The following is an 18,423-nucleotide window of genomic DNA, read 5'->3' as shown; positions in this document are numbered from 1 at the left end:
AATCAGAGCCAGAGATATTCGGCGTGTATACCGAACGCTTTTCAGAAGACAATGTCGAGCTCCCCCGCGCGCCGTCGAAGAAAAAGAAAATACCGGACCTGTCACTCCAAAAGCTCTTATTCGGCCTCAGATCAAGCTAGACACCCCATTCAACCTTCCACTGCCTTTTGACATCTAGTGGAAGGCGTATGAAGTGCATACATATCGATAAATAAAAGCCAGTTGAATAGGCAGGCCCTGAAACAGAGCCTCGTTTTCAGATTTTTCACTTCCTGTATGGAAGTTTGCTGCCAAATGAGTTCTGTTTTACTCACAGATATAATTCAAACAGTTTTAGAAACTTCAGAGTGTTTTCTATCCAATAGTAATAATAATATGCATATTGTATGATCTAGAACAGAGGACGAGGCCGTTTAATTTGGGCACGATTTTTTACAAAGTGAAAACAGCGCCCCCCTATTGACAAGAAGTTTTAACACCAGACACTGGGAGATGAATTCAGCTTTCAGCAGGACAATTACCTAAAACAGGGTTTCCCAAACTTGGTTCCCTTTCACTATGGGGTATTGTGTGTAGATGGGTGATGGGAAAAAATAGATTTAATCCATTTTGAATTCAGGCTGTAACACAACATAATGTGGAATATGTCAAGGGGTGTGAATACTTCCCGAAGGCACTGTAGTGTACTACTTTTTACCAGGGCCCCTATGGAAGAGGGTGCCATTTGGTACACGGGCCATGTGTTTTTAGACCCATTTGCAGATGAAAGGCTGAGGTTATTTCTTAGCAGGAGCAGTATTATTAGTAGCATCGGTGTACACAACATTATTGTGCCCTTGTGCAGCCTGTGTTTGTGTATGCATGTGTTTGTGTATGCATGTGTAGATCCATGTGTGCTTGAATGTGTGTGTCTGTCTCATGGGACCGTGATGGGAGGATGACACTCCCATAGCTACAGAATAATATTTTTATGTCATATCGGCATAGTGCAAGTTGGGTGCACTTACCTCATTGGAGATGATGAAACAGAGCTACTGTGTCTGGAGCTCTGAGGAGTGGCCATTCTGGAGCTCTGAGGACTAGGCATCCTGGAGCTCTGAGGACTAGCCATCCTGGAGCTCTGAGGACTAGCCATCCTGGAGCTCTGAGGACTAGCCATCCTGGAGCTCTGAGGACTAGCCATCCTGGAGCTCTGAGGACTAGCCATCCTGGAGCTCTGAGGTCTGGCCATCCTGGAGCTCTGAGGACTAGCCATCTTGGAGCTCTGAGGACTAGCCATCCTGGAGCTCTGAGGACTAGCCATCCTGTAGCTCTGAGGTCTGGCCATCCTGGAGCTCTGAGGACTAGCCATCTTGGAGCTCTGAGGACAAGCCATTCTGGAGCTCTGAGGACTGGCCATCCTGGAGCTCTGAGAACAAGCCATTCTGGAGCTCTGAGGACTAGCCATTCTGGAGCTCTGAGGACTAGCCATCCTGGAGCTCTGAGGACTAGCCATACGGGAGCTTTGAGGACAAGCCATTCTGGAGCTCTGAGGACTGGCCATCCTGGAGCTCTGAGAACAAGCCATTCTGGAGTTCTGCCGACTAGCCATTCTATCTGTGTCCGTACCACTTCAGCACAGCACCTGCAATAAAAAACATTAGATATGATCATTATTATACAAACCATAAGCACACATTGTTTTCTCTCTATTCCACCATATAGTAATGTAGAGTGAGTAAAACACAATTTTACCGCAACATTTATCCGCTTGACAATTTTATACTTTATTAGAATCCTAAATCAAACTTTTTAATGGAAAGACCTGAACACTTAACATGATCATACACAGACAGATGCGCACGAGCTGACGCACACACACTGCCTCTCTGGCTGTGTAGCTTGCCATGGCACCGCATCCACTACAATCGCTCCTTATTGATCTACACCCAAAGCCTTCTATTCTTGTCTTGTCTTTCTTTTTTCTCTCAGAGTAATTCAATTATCAATAAAGCCCCGGTTTTGAATTGCTACAGGCCCCATTGTGCCAGTGGAGTAATATTTCTTATCTTCTAATTTATTGGCTGGCTGCCAGCCAGTGACTCTCCACTTTGAGCCAAAGCAAGGGAGCGCTTAAGTGCCTGCAACTTTATTCTCCCTTTTTATTGATGTATCCCATTTAGATTAGTCCATTTTTAAACCCTGTCAAGGCATGAGGGGGGGGGGGGGGGGCAGGTCTCATATTGTAATCCATTTAGTTAATGACATCCTGCTGTGGAATGATGACAGATGTCATGTTTACTGTGAGACTATGTTTAGCACATATAGTAGGCTACATATGATACCCGTAGCCACAACTTCTCTGGCCCAGTAACATGGAACAGGCTTAGCTGCAGTGGTTTGCCTTATTAAATGGTGAGAGAGTGTTATTGAATCAATAGATGTTACTAACATAAAGTATAAAAGAGCAGGGCTGTAAACCCTTTATTTAATTCCCATCTGTTCCCATCACATGAGCATACACTGTACAAAACACACAGCTCACCTGGTATTCCTTTAGCATGTGTGAAATGGCAAATAGGCAAATTAGTGTGTCCAGATTGAATGGGGGGGGGGGCTATTGAACAATGTCATTGTTGCCATTGTGCTGATATTGGTGTCGAGAAAATTATGACAAATTGTGTTATTCACAAGAGAATTAGGGAAATTTACTGATGGATGAGAAAGCGGGGGACTGTGGAGGAAAGAGGCATGGGGGGATGGATGAGAAAGCGGGGGACTATGTGGAGGTAAGAGACATGGGGGGATGGATGAGAAAGGGGGGACTATGTGGAGGAAAGAGGCATGGGGGGATGGATGAGAAAGCGGGGGACTATGTGGAGGAAAGAGGCATGGGGGGATGGATGAGAAAGTGGGGGACTATGTGGAGGAAAGAGGCATGGGGGGATGGATGAGTAAGGGGGGGACTATGTGGAGGAAAGAGGCATGGGGGGATGGATGAGAAAGGGGGGACTATGTGGAGGAAAGAGGCATGGGGGGATGGATGAGTAAGGGGGGGACTATGTGGAGGAAAGAGGCATGGGGGGATGGATGAGTAAGGGGGGGACTATATGGAGGAAAGAGGCATGGGGGGATGGATGAGTAAGGGGAAGACTATGTGGAGGAAAGAGGCATGGGGGGATGGATGAGTAAGGGGGGGACTATGTGGAGGTAAGAGACATGGGGGGTGGATGAGTAAGGGGGGGACTATGTGGAGGTAAGAGACATGGGGGGTGGATGAGTAAGGGGGGACTATGTGGAGGTAAGAGGCATGGGGGGATGGGTGAGTAAGGGGGGGACTATGTGGAGGTAAGAGACATGGGGGGTGGATGAGTAAGGGGGGGACTATGTGGAGGTAAGAGACATGGGGGGATGGATGAGAAAGGGGGGGACTATGTGGAGGTAAGAGACATGGGGGGATGGATGAGTAAGGGGGGACTATGTGGAGGTAAGAGGCATGGGGGGGATGGGTGAATAAGGGGGGGACTATGTGGAGGTAAGAGGCATGGGGGGGATGGGTGAGTAAGGGGGGGACTATGTGGAGGTAAGAGACATGGGGAGTGGATGAGTAAGGGGGGACTATGTGGAGGTAAGAGGCATGGGGGGGATGGGTGAGTAAGGGGGGGACTATGTGGAGGTAAGAGACATGGGGGGTGGATGAGTAAGGGGGGGACTATGTGGAGGTAAGAGACATGGGGGGTGGATGAGTAAGGGGGGGACTATGTGGAGGTAAGAGACATGGGGGGTGGATGAGTAAGGGGGGGACTATGTGGAGGTAAGAGACATGGGGGGATAGATGAGAAAGGGGGGGACTATGTGGAGGTAAGAGACATGGGGGGGGATGGGTGAATAAGGGGGGGACTATGTGGAGGTAAGAGACATGGGGGGTGGATGAGTAAGGGGGGGACTATGTGGAGGTAAGAGGCATGGGGGGATGGATGAGAAAGGGGGGGACTATGTGGAGGTAATAGGCATGGGGGGATGGATGAGAAAGGGGGGGACTATGTGGAGGTAAGAGACATGGGGGGTGGATGAGTAAGGGGGGGACTATGTGGAGGTAAGAGGCATGGGGGGGATGGGTGAATAAGGGGGGGACTATGTGGAGGTAAGAGACATGGGGGGTGGATGAGTAAGGGGGGGACTATGTGGAGGTAAGAGGCATGGGGGGATGGATGAGAAAGGGGGGGACTATGTGGAGGTAAGAGGCATGGGGGGGGGTGGATGAATAAGGGGGGGACTATGTGGAGGTAAGAGGCATGGGGGGGATGGGTGAGTAAGAGGGTGGAAAAAGTGAGAGCTGTTTCGTTGCAGTCTAAGCACCTTAGAGAGAGAGCAAATCTGATAGTGTCACGGTGCCAAATGAATATGCAGTCAATACCACAACCCCATGATGACAAGACAAAGATCTTGCTCTAGTTGTTTAATCGCTAATATGAATATTGCACAAGTCATTTTACACAGTAACAGAAAATAATAGAATGGGATTCACAATATACTGGACATATTAAATAAATTAAACTCACACAATGTTGATATTACATATAGACAATTTCCCTTTGGCAATATTTAAGCAACATCTGTTATCCAATCGAAAAAGGACCGGAACCATTGTACTATTGCTACAGGTGGCCATGAAAATCAAAAAAGAAAGACATTCCATTTAAATAGACAAGTCGCCTCCTTAAAAACACTAATCTACATTATCATACAAATTGAGGAGAGGAGTCTAATGTGTCCGATTTAATCAATCCAGTCACAGCTCCCATGGTGCATATGTAAGTGACAAGTCAAGCGCTGTCATACTGAAAGTGATCTCTTTGGTGTCCATGATCTCCAATGATGCGTGAGGAAGTGTTGAACGTTTATGGCTGAGCCTGTAGTCAATTTCCCACAAGCATTTCGCTACACCACAAGCATTTTACTACACTACAAGCATTTCGCTACACTACAAGCATTTCGCTACACCACAAGCATTTTACTACACCACAAGCATTTGGTGTAGTAAGGGTAGCCTAGTGGTTAGAGCGTTGGACTAGTAACCGAAAGGTTGCAAGTTCAAATCCCCGAGCTGACAAGGTACAAATCTGTCGTTCTGCCCCTGAACAGGCAGTTAACCCACTGTTCCTAGGCCGTCATTGAAAATAAGAATTTGTTCTTAACTGACTTGCCTGGTAAAATAAAATAAAAAAAATTTCACTACACCACAAGCATTTCGCTACACCACAAGCATTTCGCTACACCACAAGCATTTCACTACACCACAAGCATTTCACTACACCACAAGCATTTTACTACACTACAAGCATTTCGCTACACCACAAGCATTTCACTACACCACAAGCATTTCACTACACTACAAGCATTTTACTACACTACAAGCATTTCGCTACACTACAAGCATTTCACTACACCACAAGCATTTCGCTACACCACAAGCATTTCGCTACACCACAAGCATTTCACTACACCACAAGCATTTTACTACACTACAAGCATTTCACTACACCACAAGCATTTCACTACACCACAAGCATTTCACTACACTACAAGCATTTTACTACACTACAAGCATTTCGCTACACTACAAGCATTTCGCTACACCACAAGCATTTCGCTACACTACAAGCATTTCACTACACTACAAGCATTTCGCTACACCACAAGCATTTCGCTACACCACAAGCATTTCACTACACCACAAGCATTTCGCTACACCACAAGCATTTCACTACACCACAAGCATTTCACTACACCACAAGCATTTTACTACACTACAAGCATTTCGCTACACCACAAGCATTTCACTACACCACAAGCATTTCACTACACTACAAGCATTTTACTACACTACAAGCATTTCGCTACACCACAAGCATTTCGCTACACCACAAGCATTTCACTACACCACAAGCATTTCACTACACCACAAGCATTTCACTACACTACAAGCATTTCGCTACACCACAAGCATTTCGCTACACCACAAGCATTTCACTACACCACAAGCATTTCGCTACACCACAAGCATTTCACTACACCACAAGCATTTCACTACACCACAAGCATTTTAGTACACTACAAGCATTTCGCTACACCACAAGCATTTCACTACACCACAAGCATTTCACTACACTACAAGCATTTTACTACACTACAAGCATTTCGCTACACTACAAGCATTTCGCTACACCACAAGCATTTCGCTACACTACAAGCATTTCACTACACCACAAGCATTTCGCTACACCACAAGCATTTCGCTACACCACAAGCATTTCGCTACACCACAAGCATTTCGCTACACTACAAGCATTTCGCTACACTACAAGCATTTCACTACACTACAAGCATTTCACTACACCACAAGCATTTCACTACACTACAAGCATTTCGCTACACCACAAGCATTTCACTACACCACAAGCATTTCACTACACCACAAGCATTTCGCTACACCACAAGCATTTCGCTACACCACAAGCATTTCACTACACTACAAGCATTTCGCTACACCACAAGCATTTCGCTACACCACAAGCATTTCACTACACCACAAGCATTTCACTACACTACAAGCATTTCGCTACACCCGCAATAACATCTGCTAAATATGTGTATGTGACCAATAAAATGTGATTTGATTTTAATTTCATGGCCTTGGATTATACATTTTTTGCACTCCTTAAAGGGACTTAGTAACTATGTAACTATTAGTAACTATGTAATAACTATGTTATAACACAGTAACATTCAAAAGTACCTAAATTCAAGTTCTTGTTGAATAATCCTTCTAAGCGTGACTCTTTATTTTAATGAAATCCAACTTCAAAAATGACTTTCAGTTAATATACTTGTAAACAACATAAGTGGTTGTATAAACATAAAGACGTATTGAGCGATGACCCTGAAGATGGTAGTATACCTTTAACGTGTTACCACCGTCGCCAGGTTGTTACTTGCACAACATGCTACTATTAGAACATGTCATTGTTCTGACATATAGGCATTTTACTGATTGCAAATGAAAGTGACAAATCTTGCTCCCTGGGATGATCAGTTATTTTCAAGTCTAGAAGGAAATCTGAATGCCCCAATGTCTTTCTGCAATGGAGAAGGTGGTTGTCTTAGGTGCAGAAACAAAGGACACTTCTGTTTTAGTCACGTGGGGTAAAATAACCGCCAAGTGGGTTTTGTGTCTTAGGACTGCAGAGGGAAATCACTCTGGTGTGCACTTTAATATATTGCGGCACTTTGTGTGTATGCATGTGTGATGTCTTATGTAGTATCCATCCCTCGTACACGAGATCCATCTAGCTAATTCACGACAACATATTCAAGTACCTTAACAGTATGGGGTTGCAAACCATGTGACATACACTTTACAAAAGGTTACTACCTAACTGTAAGTTTATTCTGATTACTAAAGAAATCCTGAATGTCGGCCATTTAAAAACTGAGCTACCTTACAATTGACACACACACAGTCATTGCTATTTTCCTTTCTTTTGTGAAAGATAGTGTAAACATTGTCTGTGGTATTAGTAATTGCAGAGTCAGTTAAAAAATACATGTTCAGGACTTTTTAAGGCATTGTGGGGGAACATTCAGCCCTTTTCAGTCTCTGCATGAAACCACTGACTGGATTCAGCAATCGGGTCCTAAAAAACAAGCCAAAAACACAAAGCAAAATACAGCCTTATAGCCTCCTTATTAGGTTGCAGAAGGAAATAAAATCGCAATGCCTTAAAAATTGCAGTTTAAGAAGAAATAAACAAACCTACTTACCATCTAATAAAATAACCCTGATTCAACGTTTTTGTTGTGACTGTCGAAGTTCAGAGTGGTGCAAGACAAAGTTCTCAAACCGATCCCTCACAGTCCTGTTTTCCCGTGGGAGAGTGGGTTCCCAGTATCTAACTAAAGCAGCTATCTGCCCTCCCTGGACTTTAAATAGACCTGATATGCACAGTATGGGTTGACCGGTCAGCATACTGTCTTGCCAGTCCTCTCAGCTGTGAGAGGAGGTTCACAGGAGGAGACCGTAGTCACAACCTCAGCCACAGGCCTGTCATGGGGAGGGGAAGGCCTGGGAAGGATTGCTGGGTGGGTGGTGGGAACATGACGGAACCTTGCTCTGCTCTAGTCTAGACACAGTGGGCTGTCTCAATGTGGGCTCTGTCCTCTGAGACCCACAGGCAGCGCTAACAGAGCCTGGTCACAGTACCAGAGGCAGCTATCAAAAACCATAGCATGCTATCAACAAAAGCTAGCAATGCTGGAACAGACTACTGAAGTGCTATGGGAGGTTTAGTGATAGCCACTGCCCACCATGGTGGTGTTTGTGTCTCAATGCTAAAGGTGAATTTAGCCATAATGACAAAGGTACTGTATTTGGTCAATGCTAATCTCGGTTAACCCAGAACTAAAGTCTTGTGTAATAGGTCAGATGTTCTAATAAGTTCTGGGTCCATACGTTTTAAGAGAACAAGGATCTAAGCTGGAACGAAGAACTCCACCTTTTCTCTTTGCAATTCACGGGCAAGTTTATGGGCCAAATGTTCCTTCCCCTTCCAAGTTTGAAAGATGCTTACACCTGCAAAATCGTGATTGGTCCAAATAACCAGTGACGAAAAACCAAAGCACCAGAATTAATTCTGCTGATCACACGCATCCCCTGTTGTGTCATGACAGCTCTATGGTACCATTTATGTTTACGTAGTCTGTCTACGAAAGATTAGGCAAATGCTAACATAATTAAAGGTAGACTCAGCGATGCACTAAGTCAACAGAATTTTGGACCGATTTCAACAACAGCTACGAGCCTAGAAGCCAGAGACTAAATGTTGCTGTTCTGGTCCCGTAGCTACCACGTTGTTGAAGCATGAAGCTCGACCATGTACAGATACTGTGTGAGAGCAAAGTATTGCATCGCACTCATCTCAATATCTGCGGTGCGGCCCGTGGCAACCGTCATAATTCTGAGTCTACAATGACATTATACTGACAGAACCTTGCAATAACTCAGCCGGTGGAAACTGCGTGAAAAGAACCAAGACAGCATATCAACAAAAGATCTATGCTAGAGGTGGCTAAGCAGATTAACACCAAATAGTAAACAACCAAATAATCAGTGGGCTAGCTAGTAGGCTAAAGAACCTGCCCTAGGTTTAAGAATGTTGCAAAGATCTACAGGTTCTTTCCAGAATAAAAAAAAAATCCCCTCCAGCAGATATATCAAGTAAGTCTAAAAGTGGTGCATTGCCCAGATAACAGTAGCAGTGGTATTTTAGGTTTGAGTTATCTTATGGCTTGCCAATGCTAACAGAGGGGGGAAATTGCTTCTATTAGGCCCATGGACTTGGTTAACTGCTGCCCAGTTTTGAGCAAATTATGTGTATGAAATCACGTAGCATAAGTATTATGCTATCTGTAACATAACTGTATCTTCAAACTACGGGTAGTGATTTTACGTTTGATACCGGAGCTCCGAGGCATGCACCGAAATTGCTAAGCAGTTTAATTTGAAGCGGTGTGCTGATGCCTGTATCACTTTATCAGAAGCATGTGATCAATGATATCCGAAGCTTTGATTCATCGAACAACCACCTGATTGGTTTGGTATTGATTTTGGTATAAGACAAAAAGGCTACTCTGCGCACACGCTGCGTGTGGGACGTCATCTATAATAATTTGGCTGTTCTAAATTATTTTGACCACAAGGTGCCACTGCTGTACACTGTGATGGTCAAAGCCTTGTGTAATTAACTTATTTTTTACACAATTGGCTGGAAAGCGTCAGTGCTTCAGGACTCTTAATTTCCCCATCACCAACTAAAGGTTTTGGGCCCAATTATAGAAATAGTCTGTCACATTTGAATAATCAGACACTGATAATCAAAGTAAACACATACCTTAGTACAATTGACCACACCCCAAACAGTACTTTAAAACAGCATGGTTTTCAAACACTGCAGCAACACCACAGACACACACACACACAGACACACACACACACACACACACACACACACACACACACACACAAACACAAACGTCAGGTATAAGAGTTCTCCTCTACACAGGTCTAAGGGGTGATTTTATACTTTTTGAAAATCCGCCTTAATAAGGGTCCTAGGGGAAACACTGACCAAAACTAAGATTCCTACCGTGTCACATGATGATATTACAGATATTACATAGCAGTCGAACTTTCCACAGCTTTTGTGTCCAGGAGGAGCCATAGGGATAACTAGCATAGCTAGCTAGTTTACATATCACCATAGGAGTAAGAGAGTGAGAACAAGTATGTGAATGAAACGTTAAAGAGAAAGTACCACAATATTTCAGCTAAGGACAATCTCTATATTCTGTTTGTGCTTAAACTGTGTTGTTGTATGAGATGGACACATGGGAACGGAGCTAGCCTGTCCACTTAAGCTTCCCTTGTTTAGTTGAAATACCTCCCGATTCATCATGTAAGGGTGAACTAAGAAGCTTCGCATTTAGAAGTGGAAAGCCATGATGTTTTTGGAGCTCAACTCTGGTAGTTAGGATTGCACCACATTCGCACCAACAGAACAGATTGGGTATAATATTTAAGCAGCACTCTTTCCAAATACAGGAAATACTTTTTATCTTCCAGCCCTGGGACTACTGTTGAAAATTAGACGGCTGAGTAACTTTACGTAAATGTGCATTGTCCCTGTCAACTAAGCCTAATAAAGTACAGTAAAGTAAATAAAGTTGAATTTCGAGAAAAGTTCTCCAACACTTGTCATTAAAAAGGTGTGCAATGAGAATCAGTTGTGGACATTCAACGTGTCTCCCTATTTTGTATTAGTGTGTCTAAATGTGGCTTTGTGTTGAAATAGCAACACTGCCATGTTTTATTAATTCTCACACCTCCCACATGATGCCTTTAAATTGGTCTGTCAAAATAATATAGCCTTCAAAATTCAGCTCAATCATTTCAGACAGAGCAGTCAAACAGAGTAAGGGACCACGGGAAGCAGCGACAGCTCCCAGTCAGCCTAGCTTCACGTAATCAGCTTTTCAGGTGAAAAGCTACTTTTTTACTGTTACACCAGTGTTACACTAGAGAAATTGTTTTTTTCATAGCTATAGTGATGACAGTGAGGACTTGTGAAGAGCAGAATCAACAACCTCTGCATAATCCAAACATTTTCTTTGTGAGAAGGTGTTAAAGTCCACAGTTTGTCATTTCTCTGTAAATGACAGCTGAAAAGTACCAGTGGCCTGGCTTTGGCCCCAGGTGAGAGCAGGTTCACCGGAGCCATGTGAGACACTGATGCCAGCCACCGATGCTAGATGGAAAAAGAAAAGTCTGAGCCTTTTGGGTAAAACACAAACATTTCTGTAGGAGATGCACACCATTCAATTCATAACTTTACCTGACGCCTAAGAGGTTTATGAAATCTTTGATGGTATTCTAATATGGTCGAATTTAAAAGTATTTGAAGTGAATGTAAAGGGTAAGGGTTACAGCCTGATATAATCTCATGTTCACTGTATTTTCACGAAGTACCTTATAGTCCTGGAAGTGCACCCTTTAAAATTCCATTGTCCACTATCAAACAATAACTTGATACAATAGCTATTATAGTTCAGGTCCTACAGCACTAACCACAGAAAGTCCCACTGGGCAGCTAATGACACAAAAAGGTGTCAAACGGGATGCTGATGTGACAGGCAGAGGCACTTGCGGAGCAATGGTGGAAATGAGTGGGTGGGAGAATGCATTGGAGGGTGGAGGGGTGGCCTGTTTTTGGGGGGTGAAGTTGCTGTTATCAAAAGTCACTGATTCCTGTGGAGCTAAGGGGACAGGCGAGGGAGGAGGGGAGGGAGGAAGGACCCGTGCCAAGTGAGTCACTGTATACAGTGTCAGGGCTAATTAGGGCCCCCTACTATGAGAGCTCCATCTCCGCAGCACGGAGGGGAGGGGGTCACCCAGAGCCAGGTAGAGGCCAACTCTTAGTGCGCTCTCTCTCTCTGAGGGAGACTTGCAGATATAAGGATGAGGGAAGAGAGAGAGAGGGGAGAAGAGATGGTGGAAGGATGGAAATACACAGAGCAGAAGAGAAAGGGAGGACACAGCAGAGGGAAAATCAGGAGGGGTACTGAGAAAGAAAGACTGTAGAGAGGGAGAGCGTATGAAAAGGAAGAGAGTGAATGTCAGGACGACGCAGAATGGAAAAGTTTAGGTAGTATATAGTGAACCAAGTTTCATTGGTGACATCATAAGAAAACTAGAGCTTATAGGGGGAGCGTATTGGGACATCGATGAGGTAAGGTATATGAGCCCCTCTCTGCCTCACTTAAGTGGTCCATTATGGAATGAAACAGAGGAAGAGTCTGAGGCTGCCATCAGACAAAGAAAAAGATGGATGTCTGACACGTTAAGTGTGCCTGTCTATCTGTAGCTGACAGCGTGAACTTTCCTCCTGTCGCTCCTTTCATTTCCCTCTTTCCTCATCTCTTCATATTGTGTGAATCTCCATTGTCTCATCAACTTGGTCTCATGACCTTACATGGCTTACATTTGATTTCTCATATTCGTCTCACTCTGAAGCAGTCTCTCTTTACCTGCATAATCCTGTTTCTCCATTTCATTTGTTTAAAGGCCCAGTCTCAGCCTGTTTTGGTGGGATGGAGTTTTGGCCTGCCTGGTGACATCACCAAGCAGTAAATTAGTTAATTGACCAATAAGAAAGAAATCCAAATCTCTCTGCCAATAACAGCTTGTTTTCAGTTTTCCCCTCCCCACTAAGACTACTCACACAGTCCTCACAAAAGTATTGCTTGGGAAAAAGCTATTTTTGTTTATTTTTGACCATTTTAATTGAAAACAATTTACAGGTACATAATTGTTAGCCAGAAATTATTTGAAATTGAGATAAAAACGGCTGCATTTGCAAATTGTAGATATACAGTGCCTTTGGAAAGTATTCAACCCCCTTGACTTTTCCACGTTTTGTTGCGTTACAAAGTGGGATTAAAATGGACTGAATTGTCTTTTTTTTTGGTCAATGATCTACACAAAATACTCCAATGTCAAAGGGGAATAAACTTTTTTTTAAATTCTAAATGTATGAAAAATAAAACACTAATATATATTGATTAGATATGTATTCAGTCAATACATGTTAGAAACACCTTTGGCAGCAATTACAGCTGAGTCTTTTTGGGTAAGTCTCTAAATCTTTGCACACCTGGGGCCTCATTTATCAATCATGCATAGTCTCAAATCTGTGCATTAACCATTTATTGCAATCATTTCCATGCAAACGGGAGATGTATCAATATGAACGTTCATTTATTTCCTCCTTAATGCGTTTGAGACAGTCAGTTATGTTGCGACAAGGTAGGGGTGGTATATAGAAGATAGCCCTAAAACCAAGTCCATATTATGGCATGACCAGCTCAAATAAGCAAAGGAAAACGACAGTCCGTCATTACTTGAAGATCGCGATCGACTTGTCGATCTCCAATGCATTTCTAGTCGATCGCCAAACATTTATGTAAAAACCCCAACGACAAAGACTTGTTTCCCCCCAAAAAATACTAGTCTCGGGCTGTTGGTGGTAGGTGCAGCCAATTCAGCTGCCATGCGGGCAAGGTAGGCAAACTGTTGCCATTTCATGTTTTTGAAGGTACAAACTCTGCCTTCCCTGTGGGCCGGGAGAGGTAATCAAGTGCACTATGCCTACCGCTGGCCAATCAGATTGCTCAGATGACCGAGTCTGCAGTAACGTAGCAGGCATTAAAGAAAGCTACGGCAAAATTGATACTGTGAGATTTCTAAACCATGACTAGAGAGACTGTCAACGAATACAGCAAAGAGCTGCTGTTTTTATGAGTGAGTTCATGTTTAAGTTCTTACTCAGCTCTGCCAACACTTTGTATTCAACACTTTTATAAGCCATAAAATGCGCGTTGTTCCTTTTTCCACTCAGCGCTACAACAAGCAGTGCAGCAGTAATGAATGAGGTGGTCAGTGTATCTATAGGCTTGCGTTGTTGTTATTATTAGCGGCTTGGGTCTTTTTTAATATCAAGGAATATTTCACTTTCTCTGTTCATAGGAGTAACAACATGAATTTGTGCATGAGGCAGAAGTAATGCGGTGCGACTCGAGTTTCGCCATCAGCTGGAAGACGGTGTCCCTTTTTGGTCAGTGTCAGTGGAGGAAAGGGAGAGTGGAGGGATGTAGAGAGACGGACCCTCAGTCTGCTGCTCTCTCCCTCCCGCGGAACTGACCATCAGATGCAGGCACCATCAGCCCAGTAAAATAAAAAGCTAATTATTTAAATGTATGCTCACTCATCTGTGCCTCACAAGTAATACAACAATGGATCTATTACCGGTGTGATCATATAGCCTACCTCAAATTTTTTAATATAATTTAAAAAAAAAAATCGAACAGCAATGCATTGGCAGGTAAATTCAAGCAAAGCCAGTATGTGGTAATAATGTATTGGGCCTATAGCTTACTGCACAAACCTCATTGCTACAGTGCTGTTTTTAATTGGTGAATGTTGCATAGGCTTACGTTTTTTAAGTCATGTTAATAAAAAATCTGAGCGGTAGATCTCGGCATGCATTTTGACTCCGAAAGTGATCTTGACTCAGAAAAGGTTGGTGACCACTGCTTTAAGACATGAAATTTCATGTTTCAAAAGCCAAGGTTGGCACGAGCACTCAGGCTGAGAACGATCGGTATTTATCAATGGTTATCTCCTACCGGTGTGTGTATGGCGCTAGTAGGATTGTTTGATAAATCACACTTTTTTTATCCTTACAACCATTCTAAATTCTGTTCGTAAGTAGTATTTTAGAATAGTTTCTACATATTGATAAATGAGGCCCTTGGATTATACAATATTTGCCAATCATAATTTTTTTAATTCTTCAAGTTAGTTGTTGATGATTGCTAGACAGCCATTTTCAAGTCTTGTCATAGATTTTCAAGACAATTAAAGTAAAAACTGTAACTAAGCCACTCAGGAACATTCAATGTCATATTGGTTAGCAACTCCAGTGTAGATTTGACCTAGTGTTTGAGGTCATTGTCCTGCTGAAACATGAATTTGTCTTGAACATGAATTTGAATTCAAAATGGAATTAAATGAATTATTTTCCATCACCCATCTACACACAATACACATAGTGAAAGTTAACCAAGTTTGGGAAACCTTGTTTTAGGTAATTGTCCTGCTGAAAGGTGAATTCATCTCCCAGTGTCTGGTGTAAAGTGAAATTAACCTCTAAGATTTTTTCTGTGCTTAACTCCACTAGTTAAAAAAAAAAATCCTGATAAATTCCCCAGTCCATGCCGATGACAAGCATACCCATAACAAGAGTGGTGCTGTGTTTTGGCCCAAAACACAATGCTTTGCCTTCAGTACAAAAAGTACATTTCTTTGCCACATTCTTTGCCGTATTACTTTAGTGCCTTGTTGCAACCAGGATTCATATTCTGGACAGGCTTCCTTCTTTACTCACTGTCATTTAGGTTAGTATTGTGGAGTAGCTACAGTGTTGTTGATCCATCCTCAGTTCTCATATCACAGCCATTAAACTGTAACTGTTTTAAAATTACCATTGGCCTCATGATGAAATCCCTGAGCGGTTTCCTTCCTCTCCGGCAACTGATTTAGGAAGGACGCCTGTATCTTTTGAAGTGACTGGGCGATACACCACCCAAAGCCAAATTAATAACTTCACCATGCTCAAAGGGATATTCAATGTCTGCTTTTTTTTTACCCATCTGTGATTTGTTAATTGTTACTACTGAACTTATTTTGGCTTTCTATAACAAAGGGCTTGAATACTTATTGACTCAATCCATTTAAGCTTTTAATTTTAAATTAATTTGTACACTTTTCTAAAAACTAAATTCTACTTTGACATTATGGGTATTATGTTTAAATTAGTGACACAATCTCAATGTAATCCATTTTAAAATCAGGCTGTAACTACAACAAAATGTGGAAAAAGTCAAGGGGGTTGAATACTTTCTGAAGGCACTGTATATTTTTAAGGCATTTTCAGATTTTATTGGACAGAGTGAGAGAGAGGGTGACAGTGGGGAAAGATAGACAGAGGTTGCATCAAAGGCTAGTACGCCGACACTGTAGACATGTGTACAGAGAGCAGCATTACTGCTAGACCAGCCAGACCACTCTCCTTCAGTTCTGAAATCTATTTAACATTGCTTTCTCTGCAATTTTTTGGGACTCCACTGCCCTGAATAGCTTTCTCTTTTGAAATATGGGAAAACTTTTTTTTCCTAGCCGTTCGAGTGTGGCAAAGTCATACCACACACACACACAGACATACACACATATATATTCATGCTACACACACATCACAACTGCTGCTACCAGACTCTTATTTACTATTGCTAATATTAAACAATTGACTTGTCCCCTAATCCCCCCTTCCCTGATACACGTGTAAATATTGGACTATAGATTGTGTCTTCCTGTATTATACTTATGCTAAAATGTTTATTCTATTCTACTGAGCCACTTACTTTATGTTCCTAGTCTTATCTTTTATTATTTCTTATTGTTGTTGCATTGTCCAGAAGGAACCTGCAACTAAGCATTTAGTTTGGGCAGTGTATACCATGTGTACTCTGTACATACGACTACTAAAACGTGAAACGCACGTACTAGGGTTGGGCCGATATATGATTAAATCAAATATTGTGATATTTGACATTGACGAAATATGGTGAAATACAAGACGATACATTGTGATGTGCAAGACTGTACTCTATTTGAACTTTACAAATAAAAACTGTGCAGTTTATCAGCTGGCTATATCAATATGTTGAAAATTAAGTCTAAATTAATTAACTAAGCCTTATTTTTTTCGACACAAAGATTATTTCATGAGAATGTACTATAATGTTCTTAATAAGCACAAACTATTCTACGGTCTGTAATGATTTTGTCATTAACACCGCAGAAGAATTATATCGGATATGGCGATATTTGGAGTAGAATGTCATAGAAGAGGTCTCCCCAAACATCACCCAATCCTAACACGCACACACAGGGTCTGAGAGGCCCCTAATGTAAAAACACACAGTAATGCGGCTTTGGAGAGAGACCATGTAAAAACACACAGTAATGCGGCTTTGGAGAGAGACCATGTAAAAACACACAGTTATACGGCTTTGGAGAGAGACCATGTAAAAACACACAGTAATGCGGCTTTGGAGAGAGACCATGTAAAAACACACAGTAATGCGGCTTTGGAGAGAGACCATGTAAAAACACACAGTTATACGGCTTTGGAGAGACCATGTAAAAACACACAGTAATACGACTTTGGAGAGAGACCATGTAAAAACACACAGTAATGCGGCTTTGGAGAGAGACCATGTAAAACACACAGTAATGCGGCTTTGGAGAGAGACCATGTAAAAACACACAGTAATACGACTTTGGAGAGAGACCATGAAAAAACACACAGTAATGCGGCTTTGGAGAGAGACCATGTAAAAACACACAGTAATGCGGCTTTGGAGAGAGACCATGTAAAAACACACAGTAATGCGGCTTTGGAGAGAGACCATGTAAAACACACAGTTATACGGCTTTGGAGAGAGACCATGTAAAAACACACAGTAATGCGGCTTTGGAGAGAGACCATGTAAAACACACAGTAATGCGGCTTTGGAGAGAGACCATGTAAAAACACACAGTAATACGACTTTGGAGAGAGACCATGAAAAAACACACAGTAATGCGGCTTTGGAGAGAGACCATGTAAAACACACAGTAATGCGGCTTTGGAGAGAGACCATGTAAAAACACACAGTAATGCGGCTTTGGAGAGAGACCATGTAAAAACACACAGTAATGCGGCTTTGGAGAGAGACCATGTAAAAACACACAGTAATGCGGCTTTGGAGAGAGACCATGTAAAAACACACAGTTATACGGCTTTGGAGAGAGACCATGTAAAAACACACAGTAATGCGGCTTTGGAGAGAGACCATGTAAAAACACACAGTAATGCGGCTTTGGAGAGAGACCATGTAAAAACACACAGTAATGCGGCTTTGGAGAGAGACCATGTAAAAACACACAGTTATACGGCTTTGGAGAGACCATGTAAAAACACACAGTAATACGACTTTGGAGAGAGACCATGTAAAAACACACAGTAATGCGGCTTTGGAGAGAGACCATGTAAAACACACAGTAATGCGGCTTTGGAGAGAGACCATGTAAAAACACACAGTAATACGACTTTGGAGAGAGACCATGAAAAAACACACAGTAATGCGGCTTTGGAGAGAGACCATGTAAAAACACACAGTAATGCGGCTTTGGAGAGAGACCATGTAAAAACACACAGTAATGCGGCT

General features: G+C 42.5%; 1 protein-coding gene across 1 annotated transcript in view; it reads right to left on the bottom strand.

Annotated features, from left to right (window-relative positions):
• Positions 1–18,423, bottom strand: part of LOC139577524 (protein inscuteable homolog) — a 78,355-nt gene that overhangs the window by 39,994 nt on the left and 19,938 nt on the right. Inside the window, exon 2 of the mRNA XM_071404567.1 lies at positions 1,008–1,624. Within this exon, the coding sequence (XP_071260668.1) occupies positions 1,008–1,591 (584 nt within the window). The 5' untranslated portion in view covers positions 1,592–1,624. The remainder of the gene's footprint in view (positions 1–1,007; positions 1,625–18,423) is intronic.

Source organism: Salvelinus alpinus, chromosome 6, assembly GCF_045679555.1.
Source record: "Salvelinus alpinus chromosome 6, SLU_Salpinus.1, whole genome shotgun sequence".
In the NCBI taxonomy this organism is placed as follows: domain Eukaryota; kingdom Metazoa; phylum Chordata; class Actinopteri; order Salmoniformes; family Salmonidae; genus Salvelinus; species Salvelinus alpinus.
Note: the sequence above shows the minus strand (reverse complement) of the source record. Positions and strands in the feature narration are given on the sequence as shown.